The sequence below is a fragment of the Pecten maximus genome, chromosome 2, assembly GCF_902652985.1.
Source record: "Pecten maximus chromosome 2, xPecMax1.1, whole genome shotgun sequence".
Taxonomy (NCBI): Eukaryota; Metazoa; Mollusca; class Bivalvia; order Pectinida; family Pectinidae; genus Pecten; species Pecten maximus.
In genome coordinates, this window is record NC_047016.1 from 40808975 (window position 1) to 40835830 (window position 26856).

General features: G+C 37.6%; 1 protein-coding gene across 3 annotated transcripts; it reads left to right on the forward strand.

Moving 5' to 3' along the window:
- Positions 1-1231: 1231 nt before the first annotated feature.
- LOC117322087 (aromatic-L-amino-acid decarboxylase-like) lies at positions 1232-26856 on the forward strand. Of its 3 annotated transcripts, XM_033876833.1 has the most exons (14): positions 1232-1248; positions 6231-6388; positions 9434-9663; positions 10223-10336; positions 12020-12139; positions 12932-13069; positions 13773-13916; positions 16259-16325; positions 18810-18904; positions 19985-20052; positions 22240-22330; positions 24857-24955; positions 25436-25537; positions 26401-26856. In XM_033876833.1, exons 3-14 carry the CDS (start codon positions 9463-9465, stop codon positions 26599-26601), a joined length of 1440 nt encoding a protein of 479 aa, XP_033732724.1. In that variant the 5' UTR covers positions 1232-1248; positions 6231-6388; positions 9434-9462; the 3' UTR covers positions 26602-26856. The 3 variants fall into 3 exon arrangements, with proteins under 3 accessions (XP_033732724.1, XP_033732723.1, XP_033732725.1); XM_033876832.1 differs by lacking the exon at positions 1232-1248 and having other exon boundaries at positions 6138-6388; XM_033876834.1 differs by lacking the exon at positions 1232-1248 and having other exon boundaries at positions 6388-6587.

Consider the following 26856-nt stretch of genomic DNA (forward strand, 5'->3'; position numbering starts at 1 on the left):
ACAGCTATGGCTCTTGTTCCAAGCACAGGGGCGCGTTACAATAATAATGTATACACGAAATGATTAAAAATGTGTTAAGTTTATATTGACCCACATAATTTTTAATCATTTCATGTATACATTATTAATGTAACGTGCCCCTGTGTTCCTGGGAAATATGCTATTTCGTTATTTCTTATATCGTCCAGCTAAACACTGCTTTTGCAAGAAAAAAAGAGTAACTTATGTCGCTTTAAAGCGAACCGACATATTTCGCCCCGCTAAACATCATATTGCTGCTGACAGCATAACAAAAGAATAACAAAGTAAATATAAAAAAAAAATCTGTATCTATTTCTGTCCATTCTCGGCGTCGAACCTTTAAGCACATTTTCACTTCCTTTGGTGACGTCAGAATGTGTGTGACAATTTAATTATGGTGACGCTGAAATATGAAATATGATTTTGATAACATTGACAACCATTTATTTCATTCATTAAAACCCTTGATAAATCGTACATTTTCTATTATGATTTTATTGTTAATCTGTTATTCTATTAAAATTGTGTTAGCTATATAACCAACGAGTCTCGTTTTGAGTTCACTAATGTGTTGGGACAGTTCGCGCTATTTTTTTTTTACCACGACTGGGAGTTCAGCTAATTTATATTCATAGATAGGAATTTTGATGAGACTGTTCCTACTTGGAGTAATCCTGCCCGGAAACACAGCCTAGAGTCGTCAATGGTTGGTATTTACATGGCAATATCCATATCATATGTTTGTGTTGTCGTACTGGGCCCAGATGTCAATATGGGACCCAGCAACACAAGATTATGCATCGAATTGTTTTACGGTAAATGTCTTTTAATTGCGATACCGTCTTTGATTACAGAATATATATATTCATTTTCAAAGATAATTCGGAAAACGAATAAGTCTGTGAAAAATACATTTCTTTCTTTTTTTTCCTAATTATTAAATATGCTATTTGTTTTAATCAAGTATTGTAAGAAAATATTTAAGGATAGCAGATTTAAAGAACATTTACCATACGAGTTCCATTATGGACTAAAATCCAGCCTGATTCCATGAATGTTAAATTTGACTACGCCTACGACTGAATACTTCTGTAATTATATTGTCTGTGTGGCCTGGTGCCTCTGTCTTGTTCATACGCAGATGTGGCAAGCGAAGTCTTGTAAGAAAATTTGGATTTTTGAAATTGCAAACATCGAGTTTTTGGCCGGGAACTTTCATCGGAGCAGGTAGGTTTTACTGTAACGTTTTCACGCGCAATGTGTGCTTCTGATACGTCCGAGTTTCCTCTGGCCCAACGCCAAACGTTAGACATTTTGACAGACAGATATCTGTCATAATATTTAGGGTCTGTTGTTGGTCCGTCCATCAAAATTTCTGATCTCGGGACATAGGAACTTGTGTATAATCACAATGCGAGTACAATAACTAAAGTCTTTATAAAATTATTGAATTTTGTTTATTATGTAATAAAATGTTCAATCAATAATGCATAATTACAATATTTCATATATTTTTCAGTATTAAAATGACAATTTAGATCCGAGTTAGAGACAAAAAAAATCATTTATTGATCGGCGACTGCCTTAGGAAATTACCTGATGTAATTAAAACAGTACTTTTTATCACCGAGCGTTGTTGTTATAAGATTCCACAGACAATTTGTTTTAATTAATTTATTAAACATTTGTAATAGCATATAATAATCGATAGGTTTGTAGTGCCGATACCTTCAGTATTACAAACGGAAATTTGATGTTGAAAAATATCGGGAAACGATACTTCGAGTTATTCGATCATTTCAAGTAGGATTGTTTTTGTTTGGACCAAATTTTTACTTCGTATTATCCGAGTTTTTCGAGTTTTCCGAGTTATTTTTACTAGGATAAAGAGAGAATTCGGTTGGAAATGACGAAATACTTCGAGTAAAGCGGTGTATTCGAGTGTTCCGGGTTAGAGTTAAAGAAATTCCACTGTAGCTGTTTTCATCCCCGATTTTCCACCAAAGTGTGTGGAATTTAAAGCACATTTTCAGACGTTTTGGGGAGCTAGATTTAAATTCGGTAACGACAACCCAGGCCCTGGTGTTTAATAAACTGTTTATTGCAAAAAAAGATATAAATATATTTTAACCGAAATTTAATCTGATGAACATCACACATGGGATGTCATTTTTACTGAATGTAAGGGAGTGTTACCATGTAATGAACAAAAAACGAACTGAATTAATTCTGATAATCTGATAAAGTGATAAACTAATATATAGATAACTGTATAAATAGTGCATGATTGTAGAGGCTCAGAGGGCCTGTATCGCTCACCTGGTTGGAATTGACCAAGCATCAAAATAATGTTCATGTTCAATTCGTAAATAGCTTTATCAAGTGATGCCCCACAATGCTATACATGTATATGGTTACAGGGTGGGGGTTTCAACGGTTTCAAAAATACAAGTAGCAAGCATTTTTGCAATATCTGTTCACCACCCCCGAATGATTGTTCAGGCCAAATTTAGTTCAAATCCATCCAGGACTTTTAGGACTTTTTTGCCTAGTAGCGATTTAAATCAAATCTTGACAGACAACAGACGACTATTAAACGTCGCGCCATTGCATAAACTCATCGGCCCTTCGGGCCAACTAAATTTCCCCTATTGGACCCCGCAAGATGTGTTCCCCTTCCCCCAAGGACCTTTCTGACGAAATTGGTTTCAAATCCATCAGTAACGTTTTTACTAGCAGTGATTTAAAGAAATTACATTGTACCTGTTTTACCTCTATTGGACCCCGCCCCACTTTCCCCTTGGGGGCCAGAATCGTCATTAATGCAAATCTGTTCCCCTTCCCCCAAGGATCTTTTTAACCAAAATTGGGTCAAAATCCATTCTGAATTTAATGACTAGTAGCGATTTAAAGCAAATGTTGACGGACGAAGGACGGACGCCGCACCATGGCAACAGCTCACCCAATGCATCCACCACCCAATTGGACAGGAACCTGTGACCGTGTAAGTCGTACATACTGTTAGTCCGTATATAGGATCAATATTGAAATCAAGCGTGTTAAGTGTTTGTTTCCATTAGAATCAGGATGTGTTATGCTGTTTGCATAGAAAGTATCTGTCAGCTTTGTTCATCGCCCACTCTGCTAATCGACAATATGTTACAGATCAATGGCCTGTTTTGTTGTCGATCTAAAGTGATATTTATTTCCCAGACCATAATTGAAACACAACACGATCGAGCTTAGCTTGGTACAGCGTCAGGTTTATGAGTTGATTCGTATCGGACTCGCATCAAGCAATTCAATACAAAATCCTATCGTTGATTGCTTTTTACCGTTATGCGGTAAAGGTAATCAACATTCGAAGGTTTTAACATTTAGCAATCTGTAACGACAAAGTTTTATCTAACACTTAGGATATCATTGGTTCACACAGCCTTAATTATAACTTAATCAACAACAATAACAACAACAACAACAACAACGAAGATGGAAAACAACAAATGCGTTTGTTTATATGCACAGGTGTCAGATTCAGGTTAGTATTGACGTTGATATAGAATGAGTGGGGTCTAATAAAAAAAATTTCTATCAATACTTACCAGAAGCAGATGCCTGTGGTATATATGACAGATTTTCCATATAGAATAACATATATGTTAACATCGACTTTAGTGTAACCTACATGTAAAGGTGTATGTGTCGTTAGAAGCGCACAAATCACTGTGAAGCAGACTAAAGTCGAGGATTTCACTAAGCTGCAATCGTTTTACATGCAAACGAAAGCGAGAATAAATATTCTATATCATATCAAATTTTAGATAGGAATATTTTACTTGTCCATCCCTAAAATATGTTTTATTGATTGTAGAAATAAAGACAAGTTGATAGCACAAAACCTATACATGCTTGATATACCGTGAAATTAAACAGAATATAAAGATGGTTGTACTCTATGTGTTATACGATTGCGACGACAATTACTCTGTCGCGAGAAAGACAAGAAAACTGACATTATGTCAAAACAAAGCCTGGTATCACATTGTCAATTGGTCATGCATACAGACAATTGTTGATGACATTTGTCCAAACAGATCGACTACGATTAACTACGCGAGATCCATAAAAAAGGATTACAGACAGACACACTCGTCTGTTCCCTACAGCTCCACGCTACAATCTGACAATATGGCTGACAACTATATCTCGATCATTGGTTTGTCAGTCAGAAACCAAGCATAAGACCGTTTGTTTTCCGCTTGATGCCAAGAGGCGACTAATGTGGACTATACAGAACTGTGAATCGCGTCATGCTTCTTCTACTCAGAAAGTACTAAATCAATCTTAGACTAATGTATATTGAATATCCGTATCTTTTCCGTTCCGTTCTGTCTTCTCTTTTGGTACACAGTTACGCAAGGCACAGGGGATCGTTAAAAATGATATATATATATTAGTCCCGTTATAATGCCACCCGTCAAACCGCCAAACTCGCATACCGCCATCAATTTTACTCAGACCGTTTTTTTTTCATATATAAATGTATCCGTTGTAATGCCAAATTTGCATACCGCCATCTATCACGATGTTTTAATAACAAATGTGCAGCCCATCTCATCATATAGGCCTATTGTTCAACTGAACAATCAAAACTGGCGCCATGAATATTGTACGTAATAAAATTGGACAGTTTGGTATATATATATGATTTGGAAAAATGTTTATCTTAAGCACAAACGACGGATCGAAACTGTTTACGATCTTTCGAAAATGTTTCCTTTGCCAAGAAAAGACGTACCCTTTTCTCTAACTTAGAAAATTTAAATCTGGAGGTTGTCACTGATTTAGACTTACTGCTCAAAGGGAATGAATATCTGCCAGTAGATGTAAACACGAACATTTTTAGAATTGTGCAAAATTATTTAAAGTCCAGCCAAAGGTTTCGGTAATATGATATGATATACATCTTTTTTGAATTATTTGTAAAAAATGGTATTCATTGCGATGATATTATGCTATTTCTCAAATCGTATTGTATATAGGCCTTAGTAATGTTGTTATAATTTTTGCCTAATCCTGTATGCTTTTGAAGCAACTAAAATATGTTTAAATCAAAAAGAGTGCAATGATAGAGCCTTCACGACTATTCGTTATTCGGTGATGCGAGTGTAAAGACAGTTGTCATTCGACTATCACAGGTTCAAGCAAGTTCCAGATTTTGTGTTGTAAGGCTCGACTCCAGGACTTGCCAGTCTATTGCCACTGGCAAACGAGTTTAAGTCTTGCAACAAGGAAAACACCACTGTCCCGACACCAAGGTTGACATTAACAAAACTGTCGTTACACAGTTGTATCTGTAATTATCGTTAGCTGTAATAATGTTAGAGGTTCAGATTAAGCTGTTAATGTCCCTAAATTGCCACTCACTACAACATTCTAAATGTAGCAGGATGGCATCCAACGCGTTGCTTGAAAGTATTTTAGAGCTTGTTCGAGATCGGTAAAATTCGTCTGTTCTGACATATTGCTTCAGCTCAAATGCTTTCGAGGGAAATTGGTTCAAATTCACATATATTTATTTGATTTGATTTTACTCTCGATAGCACGGCCTTTCGACTTTTCAACTAAAAAGCTCTAAGAATTACCAGGAATGGTCAGGAACAAAAAACCAAGCGATTGACATATGCTAATTAAGTGCAACCTAGTGTAATCATCTTGTGTTAATTTGTTTTTTATTCGAGGTTTATTAAGCTAACCTCATATAGACATTGATTAATCAATATCTTCAACATTGAGCTAAGTGGCGTAATGTCGCACAGGGCATTAACCGTCGTCCGAAAACGTAACATCACAAAGTCAACTTGACAGTGTTTCAAACAACGACGTAAATATAGTATGGCCTTCATTTTTAGCGTACAAGCGATCAGATGTAAACATATGGTTTAGGAAAGTGATGAATTATTTAGAAATATTCAGCACGCTACGAAAATATTTACTAAGCGTTTTCATGCATTGAATAATCATCGAATAATCGTTATGCTAACCAGTCATCAGCACTAACACTAAATATTATCGACTCGGTGCTGTGCTATCGTGATACCAGCTCGGAAATAGATCTGACTTCAACGTTAGTGTGAACAACACGATTCTGTTTGTTGTCGTAAAAGGTGGACTGTTAATTAAACGTGCTATGACGTTTTTCGTTACAGTGTACAACACGGAGCTGAGCTTGTGTCGCAGACCATTCTCAATAGGCGCAGCAATGGTGTCTATTGATTGTGACTGAATAGGCCCGACACTGTTGTTTTCCCCCACAATCTATATTTGTCGTGGTCACATGTGAAGCGAATACATCTGGATCTAGGTGGTAAGTGTAGGCAAAGAAAACCTCGTCTATATACAGTACCTGTAAATGCTGGGCAAGTTTTATAAGCCGACCCATTCTTAAAGGATTAGTAATAGTTACCATTTTGTGCAAGGATTGAAATAATTTATATTAACCAACGAAAGTAAGGTTGGTTCTGATTCTGTTCGACCCTTAGGACGTGACGTCGCAGGACTTGAGGGTGAGTGAGAAGGCGGGGCATTTGGAGTTTATGCGTGTATTTATTTGTTTAACGAATTTACATCCGCTGGTCAACGAGCTCGTGCTCAACGTCCAGCTACAGGTGCTTGTAAAATTGATAACGTGTACACGTAGGTGTGTTTCGACACATATAATAGTGTGTGTAGAATAAATCTTAAAAAAATATCTAAACCATAACCATAATTAAAATAACATTTTGAGGAAGTTTAAATTAGTTCAACAATTATTTCCTAGTGATTTTCATGTAGGGGAAGGGGGTGCTTGATATGAACTTAGCCCGAGTTTCCTCTTGCCCTACACCATATGCTTACACTACTCCTATACGTATATGTTACATGACAGCCTGTCAAAAGTTTCCCTGTCGTGTAAACCTCAAATATAATTGGAGTAATGCTTACACCAGACATGGTGTTAGGGCCAGAGGAAACTCAGGCTAATATGAACTAAGCCAGTTTTTCTCAGTCTGGAACATTAATGTCAATTTTGAACATTTTAAAACCAAATTATCAATTTATCTACTTAACACTGTTGATAGCTATGTTGATTAAGACATAAACAGTATAATTTTGATTGAATATGTATTTTGTGGATTCAAAACATTATGTATATTTTGTGACCGCATTAATTACAACGATATGATTTCGTTTCAATCGTTTCACTGTAAAGTACTCATTTAATGTCAGATGTGGCATGTGTAGACGTCCATGAAAACTGTGTGTAAATGTCATATCTCATAAACCCCTGGACAGATTTTATTCACAATCACACCATAGCATAACACTATCAAGGTCTACACCTGATTAGATTTTGGTGGTCACCAATCAAAGTTGAGGGTCAAAGGTCACACAGGACAACTTTTAAATGAAAAGCTTGTGTACATGATAACTCGTGAACCCCGGTGCGGATTTAGTTCATTAAATTCATATCACATCACTGTATGCATTAAATTCTACACCTGCCTCGATTTTGGTGGTCATAGGTTAAGGTTAAAGGTCAAAGGTCAAACTTGACCACTTCTGAAATAAAACTGGTTGTGTACATGCTATCTTGATCTTGGTTTATTCAGATTCATTTTATTGGTGAGGGTGTGGGGGATATATATCTAGGCAAGTCCCCACTTCCTTGGATGTGTTATACAGTAACAGCTTAGGTTTTCCTCTGACCCAGTGATGATACAGCTAGTAGACTGCTCTATTGCTTATCCTCTTGTTAAGATTTTATCCATCAAAAAAGCAGTAATCCTAATGTTACATTTGTGTGTGTAATGGTGATCGACCTGTAGCTGATTTCCAACTCACAGCCTTTTCAACATTATTGATTACAATTATGTGTCCCTTCAGCCCAACATGGGTATGAAATATGTGAAATGGCAATATTTTGATTCAATCCTTTTCCGATGTGACTTGTGACGCATTGTGAATGAATTCTGATGAAACTTCATACAAATATAAAGGATCTTGCAATATACTTTGGTTGCCACTGGTTACTATAAACACAGGCGTCTGCTTCTGGTTTATATTAATAGCAAAAAATATTAGACCCTACTCATACTATATAGTAGGAGAAGGGCTTATATTTTTTTTTATCTATTAATACTAACCAGAACCTGTGCTATAAACAAGATTTTCTACAAAGGGCCACAACCCTTCCATCATTTGCCATATTAGGTGGTCAAAACTGTTGCCATGGTAACATGATGCTGGGTTTCTGTTTGGTCAAAATAGATTTTGGTTACTGTAAATCTTGGTCACTGTAAACAGGTTTTCCTATAAAATGGCCAAAACTCAGCAGTCATTTAATCAATTTTACTCAACCTTGAAATTGGAAATTTTTTTGATTAATTTTTTGACATTTCATATTTTTTTTTATATTGATTTTCATATGGACAACTCCATTGATACATGACTAATCATTATATCGTGTTACATAATGGTAGTGATGGGAATCAGTTTAACTTTCAGAATGGATAATTGGAAACTCAAAATCAATCGAATATCAATTAATTATACATGTAATCGGGTTTCTGGCACACAACTGCCCTTTTATAGAAAATTTATGAACATCTAAGTACTTTTATTACACGTCTTTGTATGAATAAATTTTCAATACTGAACACAAAGCCATTAATTGTTGTTAATATATTTAAATCTCCTTAATCATTTGTAAAGGGCCAATGAATATATCTGTAAAATATAAGATGAACTAATTTTTGGTTCAGTAACATTACAAAAATGAACGAAGCCGAAAATTTACACACTTTTCCAGAAATTTCTGATAAATTGTCTTTTCAAAGTAGTAATCATCATTGATGATTGGGTTATTTTCTTTCTTTTTTTTTCTTTTTGGACAAATTTTTGATTGTCTTTGATCATTGGCCGAACACTACGTAACAATACTCAAAAAGTATATTACATAACAATATCTATAGGGTTATATTTAGGATCATGTACAAGTTTCAATTCATACTTTGACCTCTGTTGTTAATAATATACAAATGTAGGTCATTTGAAGGTGGGCACCAAGATCCCTCTCCGCTCTTTTGTTACTGGTGGGCACCAAGATCCCTCTCAGATCTCTTAATAATATACACTACTGACTAGAGATCGTATGATGGTGACACCAAGATCCCTTTCAGATCTTTTGTGACAAACATACACTACTAATGGAGATCACATGATGGTGGGCACCAAGATCCCTCTCAGATCTCTCGTTACTGACATACACTACTGATAGAGATTGTGTGATGGTCGACACCAAGATCCTTCTCAGATCTCTTGGTACTGATAGACTAAATACTGTTAATACATATTTATCATTAAATTGCAGGATATTCTCAGTTAGGACAAATACACACTATGGACGTGGAGGAGTTCCGAAAGAGAGGGAAGGAAATGGTGGACTATGTGGCTGATTACTTGGAAAATATACGAGAGCGTCGTCCATTCCCCACCGTCGCCCCGGGATATCTCAGAGAACTTATCCCAGACCATGCTCCCGATGACCCAGATAACTGGGATGATATTTTCACCGATATTGAAAGAGTCATCATGCCTGGAGTAAGTATAGAGACCAGGATGGGACTTGAACCTGGGAGCTCTGAACTCAAGGCCAACACTACTGTGCCTATCTGTAAATAAGCCCCCTACACATGGTAGAATTTTTGGGAATGACTTATTTGTGATACACATTTAGTTTATTACATATACATTGTACTCTGCTTATTTGCATATATTCATTTAAAAAAAAAGCATATACAAATAATGTTAACAGATTCTTCCGAATGAAGAAGGGGACTTATTTTTGGACAGGAACTTATTTGTGATTAAATAAAGTAATAGAACAAAAAATACTTTGTCACCAGTAATTGCTAGACTTAGTTTGCCAGGCTGTTGAAACTTCCATCGCAGAGATTGCTCATGATAAAGATTAACATGCTCAAGAAAAACACATTTTTAGATCTCTTCTTGACAAACTGCTACTTAAAACCCATACCAGTGATATGTTTTTGAAGCTTGTGTCTCTTCCATTTTCCTGTACTGGTAATTCGATTTTTTTCTGTGCAAAAAGCCAGGTTGGTAAGTTGCTATGATCTATGACATATATTTTCCTCCACAGGTGACCCACTGGCACTCACCACAGTTCCATTCCTTTTTTCCGACTGCCAATTCCTACCCTGCTATTATAGCTGACATCCTCTCAGATGGCATTGGGTGTATAGGTTTCACCTGGGTAAGTTACAAATCAGGAAATACAATCATACAAAATAAAATTGCAATCAGTGTTCTTTCAAAATACATAAAGGATTTCTTTGGTTCCCTCATTGACTGCACTTGACTGCACTTCATTGGTGCCATTATTAACAGAGTTATCCCCCATCCGTGGTCCCCTTATTGACAGAGTTATTGCCCTTCCTTGTTTCCCTTATTGACTGAGTTATTGCCCTTTATTGTATCCCTTATTGACTGAGTTATTGCCCTTCATTGTTTCCCTTATTGACAGAGTTATTGCCCTTCCTTGTTTCCCTTATTGACTGAGTTATTGCCCTTTATTGTATCCCTTATTGACAGAGTTATTGCCCTTCCTTGTTTCCCTTGTTGACAGAGTTATTGCCCTTCCTTGTTTCCCTTATTGACAGTTATTGTCACTCCTTGGTCCCCTTATTGACAGTTATTGCCCTTTCTTGTTCTCCTTATTAACAGAGTTATTGCCTTTTCTTGATCCCCTTATTGACAGAGTTATTGCCCTTTCTTGTGTCCCTTATTGACAGAGTTATTGCCCTTCCTTGTTTCCCTTATTAACAGAGTTATTGCCCTTCCTTGTTTCCCTTGTTGACAGAGTTATTGCCCTTCCTTGTTTCCCTTGTTGACAGAGTTATTGCCCTTTCTTGTTTCCCTTAATTATTGACAGAGTTACTGCCCTTCCTTGTTTCCCTTTTTGACAGTGTTATTGCCCTTTCTTGTTTCCCTTATTGACAGAGTTATTGCCCTTTCTTGTTTCCCTTATTGACAGAGTTATTGCCTTTCCTTGTTTCCCTTGTTAACATAGTTATTGCCCTTCCTTGTTTCCCTTGTTGACAGAGTTATTGCCCTTCCTTGTTTCCCTTGTTGACAGAGTTATTGCCCTTTCTTGTTTCCCTTAATTATTGGCAGAGTTACTGCCCTTCCTTGTTTCCCTTGTTGACAGTGTTATTGCCCTTTCTTGTTTCCCTTATTGACTGAGTTATTGCCCTTTCTTGTATCCCTAATTGACAGAGTAATTGCCCTTCCTTGTTTCTCTTGTTGACAGAGTTATTGCCCTTCCTTGTTTCCCTTGTTGACAGTGTTATTGCCCTTTCTTGTTTCCCTTATTGACAGAGTTATTGCCCTTCCTTGTTTCCCTTGTTAACAGAGTTATTGCCCTTCCTTGTTTGCCTTGTTGACTGAGTTATTGCCCTTTGTTTTTCATTCTCAGCCATAACTTCAATGAAATTCTCCAGTTATTGATGAAGTCAACAAAATGTATACATTTAGGGATGAGGAAATCTTGAACACTGATATATTGAGAATGCCGCTCGCACAATACCTTTTGAAATTGGTCTTTTATTTCTCTTTGATGTCATAATGTTTTTAATTCTTTGTCAATAGTTAGCAAAGAATTTTGTACACAATTTACATCTCCAGACACAATATGAACCACTTGAATGGAATTCAGTAAATTGTGTTTTTCTTCTAATCAACACAAATTTGGGCATATAATGCCTCAAAACACTCATTAAAAAAACAAACATGAAACACTAAATGTTAATGTCATTTTTCTGTAACAGAAATAGTTTATCCTCCTTGAAATCTGCTGTAAAACTCATCACCATCTTTATGATTATCTGACTTGTATTAACCTTGAGATAACGAGTTACTGGTAATGTTGTGTTAACAGGCATCAAGTCCAGCATGCACAGAGTTGGAGGTTGTAGTTTTAGACTGGCTCGGTAAGATGTTGGACCTTCCCCCAGCCTTTCTTTTCTCCTCTGGAGGGAAAGGAGGTGGCGTCATAGAGGTTTGTAGTCAAATAATGCACAAAACCTTGTTTCCTTTTGTTTTTGTTTTTTTTTTATTTGGATTCTGTTTTTAATTTTCTTTCATACTTCTTCACTAGTTGCTAGGAACACGGAATCCTGATTATTATCATCACTCATGATCAGAAGTATGATGTGACAATGGTTTGCTGTTCTGTGAAATACAATATCATCAGTATTTACTCTGATTTAACAGAATTAATTTAGAAAAGGTGTTAATATTTAATACACCCAGGGCTTTTCCTCACTGGTTTGGGAGGGGTCTTTTTGTCTCTTTTGGGAAGAAAATTGATGAATTGGGAAAGTTTTTTTCAGGAGTTAACAGAAAATTTTGGGAATTTGGCTTTAAAATGAAATAATTCTAATTGGGAATTGGGCCCATTAACAGGCCCCAAAAAGCCCTCAGAAAAAACACCTATTCATTGTGTACTACATGGGTGGTTGGATTACACACATTGCTATCTCGCACGCTCTTCACCTGAGCTGAAGATCCCAGATCCCAGATCAGATGTTAAAAGGGTCCTAGTCTGACCACATGGTACTCTGATGGCCTCCTACAGTAAGACCGCTCACGCACACTTCCATTCGGGCCAACAAAAATTTTTAAAAAAAAATTATTAATGTATAAGTTGGTATAGCCTGTTTTGTAATTGTTGTAAAATAAAAAAAAAAATTACAATTTGTAAAAGTTTTGCCATTAAATGGTCATGCAGATATCTATGACATGGAGATCATTTCATCTTAATTGTGCCTATGGTGTTGAATGGTTACAGGGTACAGCCAGTGAGGCCACACTAGTCACCCTACTGTCAGCCCGTACAAAGACCCTACGCCAGCACAACAAATCTGGAGATGGTCACCATGACGATGGAGCTGTCCTGTCAAAACTTGTCGCCTACTGCTCGGATCAAGTAAGTAAATGTTTTATAATATACTGCAATCATCACCAATGGAGTACAATCTACCATTGATTTTGTGTGATAATGGGGTCTCACCACTTTCATTAATACGATGTATTTTTTGAAAATATTACGCTTGGCAACTACATCGTAGAACCTTCAAGACTTTCCCTTAATTTACGAAAATTAAAAGTGTTGGCAACCAGGTTTTGTAAATACCTAAATCAATACAATTCAGTAGATCGTACATGAATGCATATGTTACCGCTTGTAAGCAGAACTCTTTGTGGACTTGTCAGTTGCACCCATGTGGCTCCATTTGACTTTCTCTGTTTATCATTATTTACATACATTGACTGAGAAAAACAGTGTTTTAAACTCATAAAATTATATTTATGGGAAAAAAATGTATGGTTAAGGCTCATGCATCATTATACATGTATCTTGAACCCATTATACTAAAGAAGAAATCCCTGTTTAATGAGTATAAATTGACTATAACTATGAAAAAATTAGGGCATTACCCGTGGTAAGTGACCAGAACTTAAAGATGATTATCTGCATAGGATTCCATATGTGACGACCACATGGGGTAGCAAAATGTTGAATACTAAAGTTGTGTTTTTTAGCCCGGTTTACTGCGCTTTGTAGACAGTCTGATAACTTTTGTCCAAGGCTTATTGCTTGGTTTTCATTATAACATTTTATGTTCCAGGCCCACTCATCCGTAGAAAGGGCTGGCCTTATAGGAGCTGTCACAATGAAGAAATTGGAAACGGATGAGAAGGGTTCACTAAGGGGGACCACTCTACAGCAAGCAATCGAAAGGGACCGAGCAGCAGGTCTCATTCCATTTTATGTATGTACAATATTGACACCCCATGAAAACCACAGGGGCTTGACACCTTCCTATGACCCAGAATGAAAAATTAACCCCAGGGTCTAAACCCTACAGGTAGGGCGTAAGAATTGTACCTGCTGCCCCCATTGCATGATCGTAAGAGGCGACTAAATTTGGGATCTTAACTTTTCTCTTCTTTCTTAACAACTTTCTTCTTCCTAATGTCTCCCTTGACAATGCCTCACTTTTGGACTTCAGTTGAGCGTTCGCCCCTGTGAGGAAGGCTTTGGGTTCTGTCCCCTGGCCGAGACATACCAGAGTCATTAAAAATGGTAGTTGCTACTCCTGCTTAGTGCTCAGCATATTAGGAGTGGGACGACTGGTTTGCCCGTTGTCAGTATAATGTGACTGGGTGGGGTGTCCTGCTGGGTGTCTTCGGCAGTATGCTTCAGTGAGGTAGCACTATAAATCCGCAAAAGTTCCGGCCTATCACAAGGAGACTTAACACGAACATACCGCAGCCTCCCAAAACACACATACGCACTCACTCACTCACGAATGCATGTCCCACGCACGGGAGGCCGTCCTTAATTGACCTTAGCTCTTAATAGGACGTTAAACAAAATAAACCAAACCAAACCAAACCCCAGGGTCTGATAATTTGATCACTTTTTAAGTTGTTATGACATTAAGTGGTCTAGGGATTGGACCCTGGGATGAATTTTTCATTTTGAGTTATAGGAACGTGTCAAGCCCCTGTGGCTTTAACAAGTTCAGATAGAAAATTAACAACTGATACATGTACATGTACCTTATATTCCCTATTAAGGGCACCTCGTCTAATAAGGACGCCCCTGTCTTTTTTTGCGAATGAATTTTAACAAGATTCGCAAAAAATAGAAACAGATGCTTAATTACCTTGTGAGAATTTTATTTTCCATTTTTCCTACGAAAATGTGTCAATGATGTAAACAAATTTAGTTCCCAGAAAAATTCTCAGACTAGTCTGTTTCAGAAAAACAAGCAAAAAAATACTATAGTTTGTTTTAAAAAAAACCAACAAAATAAATCAATAAAATTACATGTCCAGCATCAAAATGGCTGTTCGTTATAAGAGATCTAACTGCATAAAATGAATAATCGACTTAAGTTCAGATAAAATAATAATTAAGTGAGCTACTGCCCTTGAATACACACAACTAGTTTAGAGCTTTAAACAGAAATGAAAAACATAACCATTTTGCATTGTTTTATAATAATACGATAACTGTTATTTGTCCTACCTGTATAAAAACAATTACATTGTATTGATAAGGAATTGTTTCTATCCTATCTAGGCTTATTACCAGACACATAGTTATTACCAGTCACAGGCTTATTACCAGACATAGACTAATTACCAGTCACAGGCTTCTTACCAGACATAGACTAATTACCAGGCATAGACTTATTACCAGACATAAACTAATTTCCAGTCACAGGCTTATTACCAGACATAGACTAATTACCAGTCACAGGCTTATTACCAGACATAGACTAATTACCAGTCACAGGTTTATTACCAGTCACAGGCTTATTACCAGACATAGACTTATTACCAGACATATACTAATTACCAGTCACAGGCTTATTACCAGACATAGACTTATTACCAGACATAGACTTATTACCAGTCACAGGTTTATTACCAGACATAGACTTATTACCAGACATAGACTAATTACCAGTCACAGGCTTATTACCAGACATAGACTTATTACCAGACATAGACTAATTACCAGTCACAGGCTTATTACCAGACATAGACTAATTACCAGTCACAGGTTTATTACCAGGCATAGACTTATTACCAGGCATAGACTTATTACCAGTCACATCGACTTATTACTAGTCACAGGCTTATTGCCAGACATAGGCTTATAACCAGACATGGGCTTGTTAACAGACATTGACTTATTACCAGGTATGGGCTTATTGCCAATACATTTATTTAAGCAATAAACTGCCTAGATGCGGCAGACCTACTGGTATAACTGCCACATGTGTCACAGACAAACTGAATGGTGCACGCTAGCGCACCATGATTGTTTGTCTGTGACACATGTGGCAGTTATACCAGTAGGTCTGCCGCATCTAGGCAGTTTATCGCTTATATTTACGTTCTATTAATGAATCGCAAAAATAAAAAAATATGAAAAAAATCTTCCAAAATTCAAATTTCCCGCTTTCTACCGTCAGTGCAACTTCAGTTATACTCTCATAGATGAAGCTGCTTTTGGTAGGGATTTACTAGTAATATATAAGGGCATTGCCACACCAAATGTAAATATATGTGTATGACAATCTGATGTTCCCCACAGCTGTGCGCCACCCTGGGAACCACTCTGTCCTGTGCGTTTGATAACGTGTTGGAATGTGGACCAGTGTGTAAGTCTTATTTTCTTTTCTTGATTCTAAGTTCATGATTTAAATCTTTAATTGGTGGTCATGGTCTAACTACTCAGATTATTATTCATGTACTCTTTAATCGAAATCTTAGACAAACATGAATTCATTTACCAGTAATTATATTCTCTAGATATATTCCTGCTAAATAGTGTTTAACTACAGTAAGTAGATTTCAGAATTAGTGAGCAAGAAATGTCTTTGTTGAAATGTGTAACTATTTCTCTTTGAAAAACATGAAGAAAAAAAAATGAAAAATACATCTAGCATTAGAATTGTGCCATATTCCAATGCTTTCCAATATTTTACTGGAAATCTATATCAGAATGACCATTCTTGTTAATACGGTTTGAAATAAATGCATAGGGGAAATAAATAGCAGTTCATTTCATATTTAACTATTTCATCAAATTATTGTATTCAACTCTTCAACATTCATCTTTTTGGCATGATTTCTATAAGATATTTTTTTGTTACTTTGACTACATTGTAAATCAGTCATAATGTTATATGACCGTCTTTGTCGGAAATTAAGCTTTCTCAATGTGTCAATCAAGAGAAGTGTAATATATTTTGATAACAATAAAAGAAAATGTACTTAGAAATATATTCAGAATATATCGCTGTGTTAATGAACATATGCATTCCAAAAAAATCGGTTGTGGTTTTCATTTTAATGTATGATATAGTTTTTAGCTCACCTGGACCAAAGGTCCGGTGAGCTTATGCCATGGCGCGGCGTCCGTCGTCCGTCCGTCCGTCAACATTTGCTTCAAATCGCTACTAGTCATCAAGCTCTTATTGGATTTTCACCAAATTTGGCCAGAAACATCCTTGGCAGAATGGGAACAGATTTTGCATAAATGGTGACTCTGACCCCTGAGGGGCCAAAGGGGCGGGGCCCAATAGGGGAAATAGAGGTAATTCCTTTAAATCGCTACTAGTCATAAAGTTATGAATGGATTTCAACCCAATATGGTCAGAAACATCCTTGGGAGAAGGGGAACAGATTTTGCATCAATGGTGGCTCTGACCCCCGAGGGGCCAAAGGGGCGGGGCCAAATATGGGAAATAGAGGTAATTCCTCTAAATCTCTACTAGTCATAAAGTTATGAATGGATTTGAACCCAATTTGGTCAGAAACATCCTTGGGGGAAGGGAAGAGATTTTGCATAAATGGTGGCTCTGACCCCCGAGGGGCCAAAGGGGCGGGGCCCAATAGGGGAAATAGAGGTAATTCCTTTAAATCACTACTAGTCATAAAGTTATGAATGGATTTCAACCCAATTTGGTCAGAAACATCCTTGGGGGAAGGGAAACAGATTTTGCATAAATGGTGATTCTGACCCCCGAGGGGCCAAAGGGGCGGGGCCAAATATGGGAAATAGAGGTAATTCCTCTAAATCTCTACTAGTCATAAAGTTATGAATGGATTTGAACCCAATTTGGTCAGTAACATCCTTGGGGGAAGGGGAAGAGATTTTGCATAAATGGTGGCTCTGACCCCTGAGGGGCCAAAGGGGCGGGGTCCAATAGGGGAAATTGAGGTAATTCCTTTAAATCACTACTAGTCATAAAGTTATGAATGGATTTCAACCCAATTTGGTCAGAAACATCCTTGGGGGAAGGGGAAGAGATTTTGCACAAATGGTGGCTATGACCCCCGAGGGGCCAAAAGGGCGTGGCCCAGTGGGGGAAATAGAGGTAATTCCTTTGAATCGCTACTAGTCATAAAGTTATGAATGGATTTGAACCCAATTTGATCAGAAACATCCTTGGGGGAAGGGGAACAGATTTTGCATAAACGGTGACTCTGACCCTAAAGGGGCAAAAAGAGCGGGACCCAGTGGGGGAAGTAGAGGTAATTCCTTTGAATCGCTACTTGTCATATAGTTATGAATGGATTTGAACCCAATTTGGTCCGAAACATCCTTGGGGGAAGGGGAACAGATTTTGCATAAATGGTGGCTCTGACCTAAAAGGGGCCAAAAGGGCGGGGCCCAGTGAGGGAAATAGAGGTAATTCCTTTGAATCGCTATTAGTCATCAAGTTATGAATGGATTTGAACCCAATTTGGTCAGAAACAGGGGAACAGATTTTGCATAAATGGTGACTCTGACCCCCGAATGGCCAAAGGGCGGGGCCCAATAGGTGAAATAGAGGTAATTTCTTTAAATCGCTACTTGTCATAAAGTGATGAATGCATGTTCTATAAACAATTCTTGAGGTCTTTCAGACCTTAGAGAGTCTGGACTTCATTAATCTTTAAAGCAGTTCGGATTCCCACACTATAACCATATATAGCATTGTTAGAGTTTTACAAATAAAACAAATTGAATATGAACATTATTTCGACATTTGGTCTAATCCAACCAGGTGAGCGATACAGGCCCCATGGGCCTCTTGTTTTTCATTCTAGCCTTGTAGTATTGTTAGATATGTTCTGTTTGGTTTATACATGGTCAGGTCAGAAAGAGGGAATATGGATGCACATTGACGCAGCATACGCTGGCAGTTCTTTCATCTGTCCTGAGTTTCGACCATTGTTGAATGGTGTTGAGGTAACTTTTATGACTTCATTATTATATGTGTCACAGAAAATTAATATTGAGTTGGTGGGGGCATTCATTTAACATTATTCATATCATTGGAAGGGTATTAGCTAGCAACAGAGGTTTCAGTTAGTATGTTAGTACTAACTAAAGTTAGTCTTTTCCACAGAGGTTTTAGTTAGTATAATACAGCCAACAGTTAGTCCTAACCACATCCAACAGTTAGTCCTAACCACAGAGGTTTTAGTTTGTATAATACAGCCAACAGTTAGTCCTAACCACATCCAACAGTTAGTCCTAACCACAGCCAACAGTTAGTCCTAACCACAGAGGTTTTAGTTTGTATAATACAGCCAACAGTTAGTCCTAACCACAGAGGTTTTAGTTTGTATGATACAGTCAACAGTTAGTCCTAACCACAGAGGTTTTAGTTTGTATGATACAGTCAACAGTTAGTCCTAACCACAGAGGTTTTAGTTAGTACAATACAGCCAACAGTTAGTCCTAACCACAGAGGTTTTAGTTTGTATGATACAGTCAACAGTTAGTCCTAACCACAGAGGTTTTAGTTTGTATGATACAGTCAACAGTTAGTCCTAACCACCGAGGTTTTAGTTTGTATGATACAGTCAACAGTTAGTCCTAACCACAGAGGTTTTAGTTTGTATGATACAGTCAACAGTTAGTCCTAACCACAGAGGTTTTAGTTTGTACAATACAGTCAACAGTTAGTCCTAACCACAGAGGTTTTAGTTTGTATGATACAGTCAACAGTTAGTCCTAACCACAGAGGTTTTAGTTTGTACAATACAGCCAACAGTTAGTCCTAACCACAGAGGTTTTAGTTTGTACAATACAGCCAACAGTTAGTCCTAACCACAGAGGTTTTAGTTTGTATGATACAGCCAACAGTTAGTCCTAACCACAGAGGTTTTAGTTTGTATGATACAGCCAACAGTTAGTCCTAATCACAGAGGTTTTAGTTTGTATGATACAGCCAACAGTTAGTCCTAACACTTTGGTGATAAATGATGAATTTTGACCTCCATCTTTCACATTGACATCTGAACTTGTTCTCTTTGTTTACAGTATGCAATGTCTTTCAATTTCAACCCACATAAATGGCTGAAAGTGAACTTTGATTGTTCTACATTATGGTATGTATACATTATCTATATATATATATGTATATAATTATATAGTCTAATTAGAAATAAGGTAAGAATGGATTTAAAACATATTTTCAACAGAAGGCATGGGTTTGTAATGATTATTTTGCTTCATTATACAATAGCCTCATCACAAAGGCTACATAATACAGATATGTCTGCCATTGTTAAAAGATCATGTTAAATTTTAAAATTACAATGAAACTGACATTCAGATTCATATTGCCCAATACTATAGTATACTACATTTCTGATGTGTAGAATCTAAAGAGTGCTTACTTCCCAGAGTACTGAATTTAGTGATATCAGACATGAGATTTTCACAGAACCTCCATCTCCTCAATTTGTGATCTCATTGTAACCCCACCCCCTCTCCATTTGTATTCTCATAGCACCTCTGTCCCCTCTCCATTTGTCATCTCTTTGTAACCCCCATCCCTCTCTATTTGTCATCCGATGGCACCCCAACCCCTCTCCTTTTGTGATATCTTTGTGACCCCCGTCCCCTCTCCGTTTGTGATCTCTTTGTAACCCCCACCCCCTCTCCATTTGTGATCTCTTTGTAACCCCCACCCCCTCTCCATTTGTATTCTCATAGCACCTGTCCCCTCTCCATTTGTGATCTCTTTGTAACCCCACCCCCTCTCCAATTGTGATCTCTTTGTGACCCCCATCCCCTCTCCGTTTGTGATCTCTTTGTAACCCCCACCCCCTCTCCATTTGTGATCTCTTTGTAACCCCCACCCCCTCTCCGTTTGTGATCTCTTTGTAACCCCCACCCCCTCTCCATTTGTGATCTCTTTGTGACCCCCATCCCCTCTCCATTTGTGATCTCTTTGTGACCCCCATCCCCTCTCCGTTTGTGATCTCTTTGTAACCCCCATCCCCTCTCCGTTTGTGATCTCTTTGTGACCCCCATCCCCTCTCCATTTGTGATCTCTTTGTGACCCCCATCCCCTCTCCGTTTGTGATCTCTTTGTAACCCCCACCCCCTCTCCGTTTGTATTCTCATAGCACCTGTCCCCTCTCCATTTGTGATCTCTTTGTAACCCCCACCCCCTCTCCATTTGTGATCTCTTTGTAACCCCCACCCCCTCTCCTTTTGTGATCTCTTTGTAACCCCACCCCCTCTCCATTTGTGATCTCTTTGTGACCCCCATCCCCTCTCCGTTTGTGATCTCTTTGTGACCCCCATCCCCTCTCCGTTTCTGATCTCTTTGTAACCCCCACCCCCTCTCCATTTGTGATCTCTTTGTGACCCCACCCCCTCTCCAATTGTGATCTCTTTGTGACCCCCATCCCCTCTCCATTTGTGATCTCTTTGTAACCCCCACCCCCTCTCCATTTGTGATCTCTTTGTAACCCCCCACCCCCTCTCCATTTGTGATCTCTTTGTAACCCCCACCCCCTCTCCATTTGTGATCTCTTTGTAACCCCCACCCCCTCTCCATTTGTGATCTCTTTGTAACCCCCACCCCCTCTCCATTTGTGATCTATTTGTGACCCCCACCCCCTCTCCATTTGTGATCTCTTTGTAACCCCCACCCCCTCTCCTTTTGTGATATCTTTGTAACCCCCACCCCCTCTCCATTTGTGATCTATTTGTGACCCCCACCCCCTCTCCATTTGTGATCTCTTTGTAACCCCCACCCCCTCTCCTTTTGTGATATCTTTGTAACCCCCATCCCCTCTCTATTTGTGATCTATTTGTAACCCCCATCCCCTCTCTATTTGTGATCTATTTGTAACCCCCATCCCCTCTCCATTTGTGATCTATTTGTAACCCCCATCCCCTCTCCATTTGTGATCTATTTGTAACCCCCATCCCTCTCCATTTGTGATCCCATAGCACCCCTACACTTCTCAATTGTGATCTTATAGCATCCTCAACCCCTCAATAGATCTCACATACACAGTTATTGCCCTTTATTCTAGCCTGATTACGGCCTCACATACACAGTTATTGCCCTTTTTGTGTCCTCTGGTCTTATGGATGTATTGCTGTTTTAGTTACTGTGAATCACTGTGTTTTTCAGCCTTCTGTTGGCCCTGTCCAGCTGTATACAGTAATCATGGTTTGATGTTAACAGTATCCACTCTACACTTCTTAATCATTATACCCACAACTTATCAATTCATACATTTCTCTGTCTATATGCTTGTTTTGGTATTTAGGGTACAGGATAGCTCTCTGATCAGTGATGCTTTCAATGTGGACCCTCTGTACCTCAAACATGAAAACCAGGGCAAAATGCCGGACTATAGGGTATGTTTTATTGTGTATGTAATTTGTGTAACACATATGGTCAATGTTATTTAGTTTTTGTGGTCATAAGATTTTACGGTAGTGTGCCCCATTAACTTATTGAGAAATTAAGTTAAGAAGCCTTAATGTCTAGTGTCAAACATATCATACCCGGTATATAATATATAGAGGATCTTACATGAGTGGCTATGTCAAATGAAATTTATTAAACTTGTTCAATAATTTGATATGCCAAAAATTTCACCTTGAAATTAATCAATAATTTGATATGCCACGAGTTTAATAAATTTCATATGACATAGCCACAAGTGTAAGATTCTATTCATCACATAACTACTATTTATGAGAATATAAGCAAAAAACTTTCAATTTTTGTTGCTTTATAAGACAAGCGAAATCGGGCTCAGATAGGAATTATTTACGTTTCCGTTAATCCAGACAATCATGCAATGTCAAATATTCATTATGACATCACATATTTATTGTGACATCAGAATAGTGTTATTACACATGTGTCTTATGATATTTAGGACATGGCCGTATGACATGGCCCTATGACATGGTCGTATGACATGGCCCTATGACATGGTCGTATGACATGGCCCTATGACATGGCAGAAAGGCCAATTATGTGATAGATATATTATGTACATGTAGTTGAAGCATCCATCTGATGAAGCTGACAGGATTGGATATGTCATATAGTTTTAATTATGCATTGTTATACTTTTTATGTAATCTTATTTCAGTGCTTTTTGTGCTGAAAGCATTTCGCTTATTCTTTATTATCCTAATTACACTTTATTTACATTGTTTTATATTGCAAGCATTATAAATGTGCTTACCGGTATTCATCTTTTTGCTTATCCGAGTTTGGGTATGCCAAAATTAGTGTTTACTGTATATGATGTCAATGACTTGCTGCATTTATATACCTGTCATTTTGATGGTGGGCTATTGAAATGACCCTATGTCTGTGGTGTGTTGCCTATTCATCATACATGGTCCATGGTCTGCCATCCATCTGCCGTCAGTCTTTTTAGCTCACCTGGACCGAAGGTCCGGTGAGCTTATGTCATGGCGCAGCGTCCGTCGTCCGTCAACATTTGCTTCAAATCGCTACTAGTCAAAAAGTTCTTATTAGATTTTGACCAAATTTGGCCAGAAACATCCTTGGCAGAAGGGGAACAGATTTTGCATAAATGGTGACTCTGACCCCCGAGGGGCCAAAGGGGCGGGGCCAAAGGGGCGGGGCCCAATAGGGGAAATAGAGGTAATTCCTTTAAATCGCTACTAGTCATAAAGTTATGAATGGATCTGAACCCAATTTGGTCAGAAACATCCTTGGGGGAAGGGGAACAGATTTTGCATAAATGGTGACTCTGACCCCCGAGGGGCCAAAGGGGCGGGGCCCAATATGGGAAATAGAGGTAATTCCTTTAAATCGCTACTAGTCATAAAGTTATGAAAGGATTAGAACCAAATTTGGTCAGAAACATCCTTGGGGGAAATGGGAACAGATTTTGCATAAATGGTGGCTCTGACCCCGGAGGGGCCAAAGGGGCGGGGCCCAATAGGGGAAATAGAGGTAATTCCATTAAATCGCTAATAGTCATAAAGTTATGAATGGATTTGAACCCAATTTAGTCAGAAACATCCTTGGGGGAAGGGGAACAGATTTTGCATAAATGGTGGCTCTGACCCCAGAGGGGCCAAAGGGGCGGGGCCCAATAGGGGAAATAGAGGTCATTCCTTTAAATCGCTTCTAGTTATTAAGTTATGAATGGATTTGAACCCAATTTGGTCAGAAACATCCTTGGGGGAAGGGGAACAGATTTTGTATAAATGGTGACTCTGACCCCAAAGGGGCCAAAGGGGTGGGGCCCACTAGGGGAAATAGAGGTAATTCCTTTAAATCACTACTAGTCATAAAGTGATGGGTGCATGTTCTAAAAACAATTCTTGAGGTCTTTCAGACCTTAGAGAGTCTGGACTTCATTAATCTTTAAAGCAGTTCGGATTCCCACACTATAACCATATATAGCATTGTTTGAGATTTACAAATAAAACAAATTGAATATGAACATTACTTTGACATTTGGTCTAATCCAACCAGGTGAGCGATACAGGCCCCATGGGCCTCTTGTTTAAAAATCCTACACTATTTCTTGAGAAATACTGGAAGGATATTTTCCATATTTCACATTTAGGTTGAGCCCATTGATTTTTTTTTTGACAGATCTGATATAGCATATAGCCTTTTGGAATTGTTGATACTGGTAAGAGTTATTGCCGCTTGTCTGTAGATCTCAGTTATATTTTAACATCTTTTAGATTTAGAAGACTTAAACATCATAACATATACATGTAGTTGTGTTTAATTCTAAAGCAACATATTCATTTGGTGATCTTCATTATATTATAATTTGAATATTGTTCTGCCCCACAGTAATCTCTTTACAAAGAGTACCTGAAACCCATTGTTTGGTGATCTGACATTATTCAAACTGATCAATTTCATTTCAGCATTGGCAGATTCCACTGGGACGGCGCTTCAGATCTCTCAAACTGTGGTTTGTTATCAGGGCCTATGGTCTGAAAGGTTTACAAGAATATATACGAAAAGTTAGTGTTTTCTTATTTCACATAAATAGATACCAGGTTGATATATGATCAATTTTTTTCAGTCGTTTGCCTTCGGTACAAAATTTTATACACCATTTTCACATGATTTTATATCATTCAGATGTCAACTTAAGATATTATCAACTTAAATTAGTGATTTTCCATAATTTATTCACATTTTCTTTCATACCACCAAATGTTATTATTGAATGATTAAATACAATAGAATTGTTAAACAATTATCAGTGTGTTAATTAGATCCTGCACAAATTTATCATCTGTGCATCATTGGCATGTAGTTTCACATCCAGTGGGGTACTGGGGTACTGAGTTGTCTTAATAATATATCTGTATAGTTTTTAGAACTGACTAAATTTAACACGTATTAGGCTTTATGTATCTGATTTGAGTTTTTATAAGATCACCATTTTATTTCATTCAAAACTTTCTTTTGAAAACCACCCCACCATATATTTTCAGGATGTCCAGCTTGCCCATGATTTTGAGAAATTAGTGAAGGCAGACGACAGATTTGAGATCTTTGGTGAAGTTGTAATGGGCCTCGTCTGCTTCAGGTTGAAGGTTGGTTTTGCACATTTTGTCCACACATTTAATGAATTTTGTTCTTTTTGTGCCCACTATCTGATGATGGTATAGGCTGTTCAAATCTGCCTATGTTTGAACACTTTTTAAATCTGATCACTTTGTATTTTCAATGTTGAAGTTTACAGTTATCACTATTTCTTAAACAGCATTGCTTCCAGTATTTTTGTACCCTGTATTTTCTCAAGTCCTTCCAATCAAAGTCAATATAAACAAAAGGAATAAAATGTCCTCCTTATACTCCAGGGGTTCACTTTCTTTCTCTGCACCCAATGAATAGAGAACAATGATTGTAATCTTGCAGTATAGAGGATGTGAAATCATTATGGTGCCCCACTTAGAATGATTGGTTGATTACTTCCCTACATAAACTGAATGAGAAATTTTATACAATAATATACACAGAAAAATAGTAATTAGTATTACTACTTGTGAAATAGTGTATTATCCTCAAACAATCAAATACACTGTTCCCTAGTTTAAAAGGTTTTTAGTATTAATGTTATGAGAGCAGAACTTACCTGTGAACAACCTCAGAATTGATGTTTCTGTAAAAATGAAGATGGGGGTTTATTTGCAGATAACTATAGTATATATTGAGTCATCTGCTTCTGGTTAATATCATTGTAATAGAAAAATATTAGCCCCCTACTCTTACTATTTCAACATAGTAGGAGTAGGCGCTAATATTTTTTCTATTAATACTAACCAGAAGAAGACGCCTGTGATATATTCATTGGAAAATGTTAACCATCCTCTATATTTTCCTCAAGTGCTGTCTGCTGTTATCCTGGAAATATCTTTTGAGTAAATATCAATTTACAATATGTATTGTGTTGCAGGGAACCAATGACCGCAATGAAAAACTTCTCAAGGCGATCAATGATGATGGTAGGATAAGCATTGTTCCATCCAGTGTCAAGGGCACATACTTCCTTAGGTTGGCAATCTGTAGTTCCAAAACCAACAATGATGATATCAACTTAGCATGGAAAGTTATTAGTGAAGTTACAGCAAAACTTCTCCAGGAAAATGGATGTTAATAGGAAAATGATTTTGATTATCATTTGAAAACAGGATTTCGGTTAAAAATTTGTGTTATATAATGAGTTGATAAGAAATAGATGCCAAATGATGTCCTCAAAGCACTAAGCTGACTATTTTATAGGCCCATCCAATGTTCCCCACTCCTTGTTATAATAAGAAGGAAATGGTATGTGGCCTCATGCAGAATCAGAGGGGTTTCTTCTTGAATTAAATACTGAAAAAAAAAAGAAAAAAAAAAATGTGCCCCCATT